Source organism: Hypomesus nipponensis, chromosome 14, assembly GCF_054491055.1.
Source record: "Hypomesus nipponensis isolate SF chromosome 14, ASM5449105v1, whole genome shotgun sequence".
NCBI classification, from domain to species: domain Eukaryota; kingdom Metazoa; phylum Chordata; class Actinopteri; order Osmeriformes; family Osmeridae; genus Hypomesus; species Hypomesus nipponensis.
The window spans coordinates 7529304-7541550 of record NC_140374.1 but is presented as its reverse complement, the minus strand read 5'-3'; the positions used below and the strand labels follow the sequence as shown (position 1 = coordinate 7541550).

The 12247-nt window shown below is 41.6% G+C and overlaps 1 protein-coding gene across 5 annotated transcripts in view; it reads right to left on the bottom strand.

Annotated features, from left to right (window-relative positions):
* The window catches only part of ano1b (anoctamin 1, calcium activated chloride channel b), a 110425-nt gene that overhangs the window by 77248 nt on the left and 20930 nt on the right, over window positions 1–12247 (bottom strand). For 3 of the 5 annotated variants that reach the window (XM_084671491.1, XM_084671490.1, XM_084671489.1), the window contains exons 3-7: window positions 5101–5199; window positions 4654–4805; window positions 3451–3505; window positions 2178–2229; window positions 1567–1622 (exon numbers count right to left, since the gene is read on the bottom strand). In XM_084671491.1, coding sequence (XP_084527617.1) covers window positions 1567–1622; window positions 2178–2229; window positions 3451–3505; window positions 4654–4805; window positions 5101–5199 — 414 coding nt within the window. Of the gene's footprint in view, window positions 1–1566; window positions 1623–2177; window positions 2230–3450; window positions 3506–4653; window positions 4806–5100; window positions 5200–5443; window positions 5689–12247 lie in introns of those variants that run through there. The other 2 variants (XM_084671492.1, XM_084671493.1) reach the window with 2 other exon arrangements.

Sequence of the window (12247 nt, the reverse complement as noted above, 5' to 3'; positions counted from 1 at the left end):
GTTAAGTATCCTTTGAAAATAGTTATCTTTTGATATACTTTTAAGAAGTATGCTTAGAAACAGAAAATGGTATACATTTCTTCTGGAGTAGAATGTACGTTTTCTATTATTATACAGCAAAAACTGTCAAAATACTTTTAAAGTATGTTACAGGTAAAATTTCTTAGATCCATCTTGTATATTCTAATTATTCATGTACAGGAAAATCTATAATGCATTGCACATGGAATCCTTTTTGAAGCTGTAACCTTAATTACTGCCAAAACATTTTGAAGCCCTATACTCTTATACTAATAATTATAAATTGGAGTATTAATGGAAAAAACGAAAAAGCTACCTGAGAAAGAAGTCAACAGAAGGGTTGCATATTATGCATTTGAAGGTTATACTGTCAAACTGACTGATAGAAGTTTGCCGTTTGTTCGAAATACAAATGTAACTTCATCAATTTCGTTTTTTAAATGTGTCTGCTTAGAATGTAGTGTTTTGTTGCGTGGTAATTGTCATAGTTGTGCTGGTTTACTATTGTAACCATGAGTTAAATGACTGTTACACTTGATAAGAAGAACTAGATTCCTGTAACTTAATTGCCTTCGCTGTAAATAGCTTATTTTAGACACAAATCTGCAGTGTCACTTGGCAAGGGGCCCCATTCTCGTCAAGTGACACAAGATCAGCGGCGTTTGAGGGGACCCTAAACATTTAAATATAATAGTAAATCACAGTAAATTGACATTTTTAAGTTTTCTTATTGAAGTACTTACATTAATTGAAAGTACACTTGAAAGTATTGCGAAGTATACTTTGAGGTACTTTATGAAGTATACTTCATAAACTAGAAGTGCACTACACAGGTTACTTAACCCTTGTGTTCTCCTCGGGTCATTCTGACCCATCAGTCATTGTGACCCACCTTCGTTTGCGACAATTTTACCGCATACAAAAACAAAGTGAAGCATTTTCTTTTAACCGTTGGGCTGTCTCAGACCCCCTACATTGCGAAGGTTAAAATAAAATTATTTGTATTTGCCTTTGTATTGGGTAAAATTGGGTAAACACAACGATGGTTCGTTATGAACCTTTTGGTCATGTGACCAGAAGGCAGCACAAGGGTTAAGAGTTTTCCAGGGTATACTTTGAAGTACTTTAGGAAGTACACTACATAAACTAGAAGTGCACTACACAGGCTACTGTAAAGTATTCAAAAGTAAACTTCAAATACACTATAAGTTTACTTTAAAGTGTACAAAATAAACTAAAAAGCGGGCTAATTCAGTTTACTTAGTGCAAAAATAGTATATAAATAAGTACATTGCTAGTATACTTTAAGTACCATGATAATAGTATACTTTTTTATACTAAGTATACTTACAAAACAAACTTGAAGTATACTTCTTTTTTGTAAGGGATAACTTGTCCCGCTATATACAATTAATGGATGAGGCGCAGATTCCTGCCGAGTTGATAGTTGTCTAAAAAACATCACCAGTGATTCATCACCAGAAAATGAAGGATCAGAAGAGCATCTCTTGTGAGGTTAGTGTTGTCAGGCTGTGTTGTACTCACATCATGCAGAGGGTAGGCTGCAGTGTAGACTCCGCGGCCTAGCAGACTGGTGATGCCTGAAGGAAGGAACCACGGGTACAGAGGGGTTAAACACCACATCATATGTTCATTCAGCAGATGCTTTATCCACAGAGGGACGGGGCAGGGGGGTTGGGGGCAAAATGGTCTACCACTGAGCTATACCAGATCAAATGGGGGGGGGGGGTCTGCTATGTCTGTGCTGCTCACTACGGTCCTCCCACAGATGACACTGGAGAGGTGCATCTATGGGCTGTAATGAAATGCAATACAGTTGATTCTATTAATCCCAAAGGATATTCAAGTTTAACTTGAATGGTTATACTACAGACTACACTGTGGAGACCCGTAGAGACTGTTGAACGCTGTAATGTAAACATGCTGTCTTTCAAGGAGGGCAGGCATTGCTGGCGTGGGTGATACCTGACATGTCTCAAATCATGTCATGTCTCAGTTTATGACCCAGGCGGTCTAAAGGGGGGGGGTCCTTATCATGTCCCACAGAGATTCCTATCTATTGACAAGTGCACACACACAAAAACACACACCAATACAACAAGATATTACGAAGACAAACTCACGGTTTGACTTACCCATACTATACTTGGCCTTGGTGCATTTTGTGCGTTTTAATACTTCAAAAACCTGATAGATATACAAGAGAGGAGAGCAGATTAAACAGAGCAGATCAGGGCTGCCCATATTCACAAAACATTTAATCTAACCACTAAGAGATCTCCTAAAAAGCAGTAAAAGTTCCTCCAAAAACATTCACAAAGCTGCTGAGACCGACTTTTACTAAATAATGTGGAGAGGTCTTAAACTAAGACAAAGGGCAGGGTTGATCTTGTTGCTATGGATGATGTCAACATTACTATGCCCACAATGATTTGCTAATAGGGGATGGATCTCTGTATATGATTTCATCATAGAAATATTGTATAACAAGGTATTTTGTTGCAATTTGCAATGTTTTGAAAATAAAGATTTTGCCATATTCAAATAAAGATATTCAGTTGTAGGTTGCGTCATTAATTAAACAAGTATATGTTTAGCTAATTGTCATTCTCTTACATCTGCATCTTACAAACAAATAGCGAATATGCATAAAGGCAGCCATATGAATTGTCAATGTGGGGTATGCAGAGGGCATATTGTTTGATGCAATGTTAGGTTATGTGTTCTACTAATGGATGGCTGAGATATCCTTAGTTTGCCTGTGCTGCATAGCTGCATTTTCCCTGTGGGCAAGTAGTGTAGAGTTGTCAACCCTGACCTTCGGTGTCACTCTGTTGTTTCTATAAGTGACTGAATCCCTGATAACTCTACTACAATCATAATACCCGACAATACCTTTTAAAACGCTCAATGTCACAAAATGTTTCTAAAATGTTTAGGTTCCCAGTGCCAGCAACAGCATTTTAGGGTTGCTTGTGATTTGGTCTTAGTGACTTAGGAGTCTTCTTGACCACCCCTAACTTTTCACAGATTTAGGAGCTGGTTTTTGTGCTTAAACGCTTTGTGAAATAGTCTTAGAGTTGGAAATAAGGAGTCCTAAAATTAGCACTGACACTTTATTTTTAAGAATTTCTCCTAAATGGACAAGATAGGAGCTCTTTTTTGTCTTAAGATGTTTTGTGAATACGGCCCCTGGACATTACCTACATGGCCAACAGGGCTAGACTTACATCTAAATAGTCATTACTATAGGACATCAGATTTTCTATGAACCAATGTAACTGTGGCTTTGGATTGAAAACACTCATAAAACGTTCTATAGACAAAGTTAACAGTGTGTTACTTAATGTCTGCAACTGTGGAGATTTAGAGTAAAGCGAGGTCTTTAAAGAGACGTGCAGTACTTACAATGGAACTTCTTGTTTTACTGTCAAAGAAGGAGTCTCTGTCAGACAGATCAAACCTTTAGACAAAAACCAGAAAAAAAGAAAGAAAGAAAGAAAGAAGAAGAAAGCAGAGTTTGAGTTGGTGAACACAGACAATCTAGCGTTAGATCAGAAGATGATAAACACTGTGGCAGGAGCTTTTATCCCATTGAGAGGTACTGAAAAACATCTAGAGAGGCTCTCAAGTCCCTGGATACCAGCTCCATCAACAGCCTCAGATGCCCTGGTCCTGGAGGGGTCACTCGAGGGAGAGGGGCACCCATAAGTGTTAGGGGGGTCACCCATGGAGAGAGGAGTGGGGATACACACATTAGGGGGGGGGGGGTTATTAGTAGCTATGGAGCAGGAGATTATTTTGCACCAGGGATGGAGTAGCATCTGGTCATAGCATAGACCACTGAAATGACCCTCTCCAGACAATCTTTCAATATAATAGCACAACAACCACAGTGACGATGGCATGGACGAAAAAAGCCCTGTTAAAGCTTCTGCTTTCCATAAATACTGCCATTTTGCTAGATGAGGCGATAAGTCTTTGTTTTGAACATTAAACATAACATGGAGATGTTGGGTTTATTTGATTTGGACTTCAGGGATAGAACGTGTGTGGAATTTGGGCTGCCCCTTCCTTGAGGAGTTACACAACCATGGTCAAAATCTGACAAACCACTGACTCCCGCCCCCCCATCTCTGTCCCTCTTTTCAGGAAATTGTATGTACCATTATGTGTGCTGTTTTCCTCTTCAATAAATACTTGATAGTACTCCTTGATACTTCACTATTCACTGATAAGACAACAATTTCCAGATGGTGGGAAGTTACCAGCCTTCCAGTACTTTGGTTGACATTCAAATACATATGAATTAATCAGAGAATATGAGGGCTTTCTTCTATCCTCAATGTGTGTCATCAGGAACATGCCATATGTTGGAAACCATATGCCACCAGTTGGACGTGTATCTAATGCTGCTTCAGGAAAGAAGAAATAGAGCAGAAACTAAATGTAAACATATGCATATTGTGTTCTGATATCCATCCATATGACCATGATATAATATTATTATGAAAAACACAAATAATACACGTACTACTCCTACTACTACTACTACTACTACAAACATAAATAATAACAATGATTATAAAAATACATATTAAGCCCACTCACAGGTGTTGCTTTTCCCTGGAGAAGGTATAGGACAGGTGCTTGATGTTGTGTGTCTGGGTCTCGTCTACATTGGGGTGTAGAGGTTCAGAGGCCTTGCTGATCAACGTGTTGATCCTCTCCAACACACTGCTGCCTTGCTTTATCTCATACACCTACACAACAACAACAACATCGAGATAAGGAAGACATGAAGCTGCATACAGCACCAAATACTATCAACATGATCAAATACCATATGCAGAACCAAATACTACTGAGGGCAACCATATGCATTTAACAGATCCATTTGCCCAAAGAGACATTCAGGGGGAATTTAAACCAGACACCTCTTGATCTGTAGTCAAAGACTCTGAGCTGTACTCATGTCCCAGCTTACGCATTTGATCCTTCGGGACCATAGCAGCAGTAACAGGTTAGAGGTTTGTTATAAGCTTATTTTCAACATACTTTTTTTGTGGGCATCTTTAGCTTCATGAATTCCGCCTCGCGACACAAGATGTTCCATGGAGCATGGATCTTCACGAAGCCAATACCAGGAGTCCTGCTCTGGATCAAAGACACAACAGTTTCTCTGCTTAACTTTATTGTTCACATATCTGTAGGCATTATACTCTTTGATTGCATGTACAGTGTATACATACACTGTAGGCTTAAACACTTAATCTGTGTGGGCAAACAGAAGTTTTGTAAGGCTTGGTGTCAACCTGCCCCCACCTCTCATATGCTAAAATCTGGAGTTGCTCGACAGGGTCTTAACTTGATCGCTCTCACACCCCATTGTGTAACTTACCGTTGCATTGCTTCGTAATTGCAAACATGTTGATAAGAGTGGGTCAAGATTTGGTCTGATGGGTTGTTCTTGTGTATAAAAGGAATTGGGAAGAATTGTTCTATGGATTCTTGATCTCCTGAGACCTTCTCCTCGGGCTTGTCCTTGTACTCCTTCTCCTTCCTCACATCTTGCTTTTCTATCTCTGGTTTACAATAATCATGGTAGCGTAGATAAGACTTGTCCTTCATTTTGTAACATGTTTACCCAATTGATTTCAGTCATTTGCAATGTTATTTTAAAAAATCACTTTAACCTTACTTTGACCATTCTTCCTCCCATTTAACCCATTGAGTCAAGTAATTCCATTGGAATTGACATCATTTGATTCATGTTACTGTTCAGTTTTCCATATTCCTTTAAACCATATTAATTAGTTTAGGGATTTAGTTAATTGTTAGTTTTGGTGGTTTGGCCAATATTTAACCCCGTACAGTTTCACAACAGGAGTCTTAATCAGCATCAATATATTTAATATTGTGCATACACTTGAGAACATTATTAACCAATTCAAAAAAAATAATCTTAAAAGCATTTTTGAGACGTATAATTTTTTTTAAATGTTGTTTTATAAAGACGATATATGAACAAAAGAAAAGGATTGTTCAGGTTTTAGGGAGAACTACCTCCCCTAAGATTTAGAGATAGATAAAAAAAAGAGAGCACTAGAGAGCGAGAGAATAAGATTGAGGGAGGCAAGCGAGAAAGCGATAGAAAGAGACAGTCATACATTTGGTTGTGTGACAGTTGCATAAACAAATGTAGCTCTACAAACAAATCTCCTCTAGAGTTGGTTCAAGGAAAACAGGAGTCTGAAAGTGCTGGGTGCATGGGAAGCACAGAGCTGTCTGTAGGGCCCTGCAGTACTAACAAATTGTCATTACCACACTGGGCTTCAGTGTAAGCATGTATGTCATAGACAGGGGAAAAGCACTGGTGAAACAGCAAATGCTTTTTTAAGAGATCCCACTCAGATAGAGGGGTTACCTGGGAGCAAACAGCCTGTCAAATACACATATGTGGTAGGTATGGGGAGCTATGTACACGTATGGGGAGTCAGGTGGCTAGTGGTTAGGGAATCGGGCTTGTAATCAGAAGCGAGCGAAGAAGATAGTGGCCGACTCCTCCCACCCTGGACACTCCCTGTTTCAATCACCCCCCTCAGGCAGAAGGCTGCGGTCCATCAGGAACAAAACCTCACGCCACAAAAACAGTTTCTTCCCTTGTTCTGCCGTGCAAAGGCAAAAGACCGTAACTTCAATTTTGTCGAAAATGATTTTTTTTCATTTTCGGAACAGTTAAGGTCTGCTTTATCATGTGGCCAAATATCTTAAATGAACTCGTCTGTTTTTCAGAGAAAATAAGGTTGTTGTCTTCACCGTACATTCCAAAAGCCTGCTTTGGCTTTAGAAATCCAATGCAGAATGCCGTAACATCAGTTACGGTTCTTTGCCTTTGTTTTGCGGCACTCAAACGTTCAAATGGAGTTATGGTTTCAATTGAACTAATACGTAACCTAGCAACAATAAACACATCTAGCATTAGCTTAGCCTACTCGCTGGCATTCAACACCAAACATCCCAAACATGAGTCGTTTGTAAGTATCTTACCCTGGCAGTTAAATCAAAAACACTCTTGTCTTGTGAGTCTTGTGACAGGTATCCACGTGTATGTTACATTGGCTTATAAAATACAGAGTTTATATCGTGATAAGCAACTAAGTGAGCGAAGAAGCCTTGGCATGACCACTTACAATAGACTATGGTATACTACTGTAACTTCAAAATATGGGTCAAAAGTGCAGTTTAAGATCAACAATTTCAAAAATGTCTAGTTTAGATGTGTAATCACTAAAACATCAAACTGCTAGATTTCCAGTGTCCTACCTAAAATGCATTTGGCAGGACAACTACTTTGAAAGTGCAAAAACTTTGAAGTCGTTTTTCTCAGTTCTACACTTCGGCGAGTTACGGTCTTTTGGCTTTGTAGGGCAGTGTAGGCCTCCTCAACAAGGCCGAGATTTCACACTGACTTTAATGACTTCATGCAGTGCTTGAAGTGGAGAAAAAAAGGTACCGGTACTCTCTTGCATTGGCAAATCATTATGGAATTTTAGATTTCTACAGTGAGAAACAAAACTTGGTGGTACAACATTTATTGTTAGCCTATTTATTAACAACATAAATGCATAGCCTCGGGAACACATTTTATCAGGGGGGTGGCTTAATGTTGCGGGGCGGCAGGGACGGACTGGGAGTAAAAAAAAAGCCCTGGACTTTTATCCCGACCAGCCCACCAGAACCGGCCCCCGTATAGCTATATAGCTATAGGCATATGCCACCACAGCTGCCTGCTAATGCATGCATAATCTGTGTTTGATGTGATGCTAGTTTGGGAATTCGATACTTAAAGGCCAACTTTTTTGGCCTTTATTTGAGCGCAAAATAGTTTTTTGATAAAAATGGCAGTTTTTTAATTGGTTAAACCTTGTCTAGTGAAAGTCATGTCTTTTTTCTCTTTATTTTTCAGCCCAACCCTTACGTTCCTTATCCTCGTTTTCCATCGTTATTCTTCTCCCGGTGTTCCCGATGGCCAGTCCGCTACTGCGGGGCTATTCCGCAGGGGTGGATTTTAAAGTCATATCATTTTAAATTCTCGTGCTGTCAGGACACAGCAAATTCTCGTGCAGCACCCTCCTAGTTCCCGCAGCCATACATAGGGCCTGAAGTTATTTATTTAAACAAGTTTGAAGCTCATGATCGCCTACCCGATGTTTCTGGTTGGACTTGGACCTCTGTCAGTCACGTGCGGTGATGTCAGTAAGAGGGTAGGCACTGAGTTATGAAAGCCAGATTACCTAATTTATGTGTTTAGGCTAATAGGCTACGTCAAAACAGTACGCACAAGTGCGGCACACATGCACGGTTGATATCAAGAAATGTCCAATCAGGATGACATATCTTACTCTCATGACATGACATATCGTAGTCTCTCTCTCTCGCACACGCACGCACGCATGCACACACACCAATGTCCAGCATCAGAATGCAACCATCTTTATCCTTAATTATTGCACAGCGGCCAATTATGTTTGTCAGTCAGCAACAATGAGAACACACACTGCTCAATTGAAGATTAATTCAAAATGAAACCCAAAATAGTTTCTGACTCACCAATCGGTAGATTATTTGTAGACAAAAACCATCCGCCGCTCTTTCCTCGCTAGCACAGCCACATAGCCAATATTTTTTGTCATACCAGTCCCTTTGAAACGAGCAGACAATTTTTGGTCCCTTTTGCTGGTGTAGTTCAGGCAAGGTTGGCATAGGCCTCCCTCTTGCTAGAATACAGGATCGAAGTGCGCATGCACAACGAAAAATTAGTTTTTCGTTGTCCATGCGCACTTCGATCCTGTATTCTTTAACATGTACGTCGAAAAGCACAACTCTGCTGTGCCTTTGCACGTAAATATGTTATGCCAGTAATCATCTACGTTACGTATCAAACATGGACCAATTAAAATCGAGATATTACTGGACATTTGCGCAGCTGACGTCATTACACCAGCGAAACTTAATCCCCGCGAAATTCAAAGTAAAAATTACGGCAGCAGTATCTCCCCATATCGTACAACTAAGAAATTTTTCAAAGCTCGATTTTAATGGTAAAAATTAGTTGCTAGCAAGAGGGAGGCCTATGCCAACCTTGCCTGAACTACACCAGCAAAAGGGACCAAAAATTGTCCGCTCGTTTCAAAGGGACTGGTATGACAAAAAATATTGAAAAATTAGTTTTTCGTTGTCGTCCGCAATGAATGGACAGTAAAAGCACTGCTTATTCTACCATTTTGTTGTATTTGATTATGCGTAACTGCTACATTTGTCATCGTAACGTCTAAACAATTGGAATAACACACATATTGCATATATAAATCACAAGAATAATCAGTAAAAATACAAATACAAGTTTATTAAATACAATTATTTAATCAACATTTTTACGTTTGAATTTTGGCAGGGTAGGCAGTGCCTACCTTGCCTACCCTGACTGCACGTCACTGACCTCTGGTGACGTGTCTGGCTCTGGCACACGTGTTCTTTTAGTGCCTTTCTGAAGCCAGGCTAACATAATTAGGCTACTTACAAACGAAAGTCGTTTAGTTTATAGGTTTGAAAGCAGCATTGAAAAATCTGTTTTGCTCAGGCATCAGTTGATGCTGTCTAGATAACTTTTTCGAATCTAGCGTACCGGCACGCAAGAAAAGGTTCCGGTACGCAAGAAAAGGTGCCGGTAAGGCCAATTTATACTTCTGCATTTTACGCACACGCACACGGGGGAACGCCCTCTCCGTCAAGAAACGCTCTCTGCGTGTCCTCGCAGAGCCCTCGCACAGCTCTGCGTGCGCTTCCTGATTTTCCTGACTGTCCGTCTGTCCGTGCGTCTTTTTACGGATACCCCATGGCTATGATTGGTCCGTATTAAGAACCGCTTGCGTCAGGGGTGGGGGCGGGGTTGCCGTGACCAACAAGAGAACAGAATCCTTTGACCGCCATTGTTGTAAGTTTTTACAACTCTTATTTCAGCTAAACAGTACATGTAAATCAGCATCTGAATTAAAATGTGACGAGAAATGGGCAGTGTAGTTGCTGAAAATTTGCTTATTTTATTGATGAAATGGTTCATTTGTTCATCTGCTCCGACCTTTCGATAACCAAGCTAGCATCGCAGTGCAGCGTCATCTACTGTTCTGGCTGTGAATTGCTTTCAGCACGCAGAGCCGTCGGAGTAGTATAAATTCAACCAATCCGTCCGACTCCGTCCGACTCCGTGCGTGCGTCTGTCCGTTAACGGAGACGCAGAAGTATAAATCGGCCTGTACGCTTAAAAGTAAAATGTAAAGGTGCCGGTACTGCGTACCGGTGAGTACCGGCCCACTTCGAGCACTGACTTCATGCCTTAAAGCAATTTGCATTTTGCACTACATTACAAAATTGTGTCTGTACCATTTGTATCTTCTGTAATATTTGTATTTTATATTGTAAATTACAGCCACTTACATTTTATTTTATTGTATATTTTATTTGAATTGTATTCCACTTAGTATTGCTAGTTTATGTACCCTTAGTATAGTTAGACCACATATTTAAATTTAAGATTCCGATATGTTTATTGTATGCACCTTCCTGCCAAAGCAAATTCCTTGTCTGTGCAAACTTTCATGGCGAATAAGTCCCTTTCTGAGTCTGAATATGTATGATGGCCCACAGCCATTTAATTTTAGACTGTCAGACGTGTGTAACGCCAGAACCTTCTGCAGTTAATTGGCTGCCACGCTCGGCATCCCCAGAGTATTAGGACACCTGTGTCTTGTTTGGTTTTAGTATTTAAGTGTCTGTTTTTGGTTTGTCCAGTGCGAAGTCTAGATCTTGTTTTGCAGTTCAGTCCGAGCCTTGTTGAGTAATCTTCTACTGTTGCTGACCTTAGTTTTCTACCCCGTTTTTGAATCTCCTGTATTGCCCTGTCTGCCGTGTACCAAACCTTGCCTGTCTGACCATTCTATTAAATCTGTGCTCTGCGCTTGGATCCAACCCTGTCTGGTATATCATTACAGAAGACTTCACCTCCCATGGATCCAGCAGAAGCATCTGCCATGCGTGCTGCCCTGACCGCCCAGGGAGGGTTACTCGGGGAACACGGTGCACAGTTGCGCCTTGTTGCTTAACGGACCGACTTGTCTCCTGGATCAGGTCCGACAGGTCTTCGATCACCCCAGCCAGGGTAAGGACGATGGTGAGAAGCTGTTCACTCTGCGACAGGGAGATCAGCCTGTTGCGCAATATGCTATGTCTTTCCGCATCCTGGCAGCTGGCAGCGGCTGGAATGAGACGGCACTGCGTACGGCGTATCGACGAGGGTTTAATACCACCTTGCAGTTTGAATTGGCCTGTCGGGATGAGAACCTAGATCTGGACGCATTGATGGCGCTTTCCATCAGACTGGATAACATCCTCCGAGCCCGGCGAGGTGTGTCCCGCACCCCGATGCTTCCACATGCAACACCAGTGTCCTACCATTCCGAGCCCATGGAAGTGGGTCGTACTCAACTCTCACCAGCAGAGAGACAGAATAGAATTGACCACCATCTGTGTCTGTACTGTGGGGAGCCGGGTCATCTGCGTCTTTCCTGTCCTGCACGGCGAGGCAGAGACGGGTTGTCTGTCCGAGATGCGGTGAGTAAGCCTACCTCCCCTGGTCCAGACATATCCAGTCACCTGTTCCAGATTCCAGTACGTGTATCCTGGGGAGGTTCTAACCGCCTTGTCTCTGCCCTCATAGACTCGGGCTCGGCCGGGAACTTCCTCTCCCGGACCGTCACCACGGAACAAAACCTACCTCTCGTACCGTGTTCCACTGAGCTCCGGATTAAGGCAATTGACGGACAACCCATAGGCTCCGGAGCCGTCACTCACCATACCGTTTCTGTTCATTTGCGGGTAGGAGTCCTCCACCAGGAAACCCTGCCCTTTTTAGTTATTGATAGCCCTGATTTGCAGTTGGGTTACCCTTGGTTACAGAATCACAACCCCTCTATAGCCTGGGACCAGGAGAGATCACAGCGTGGGGTAAGGACTGTTTCACTCTGCCATGCCACACCACTCAGGTGGAAAGTCCTGCACATCTAGAGCCAACTGCCGTCCCTCCAGTGTATCAGGATTTGTCATTAGTGTTCAAGGCCCGAGCCACCGTGCTGCCCCCTCACCGGTT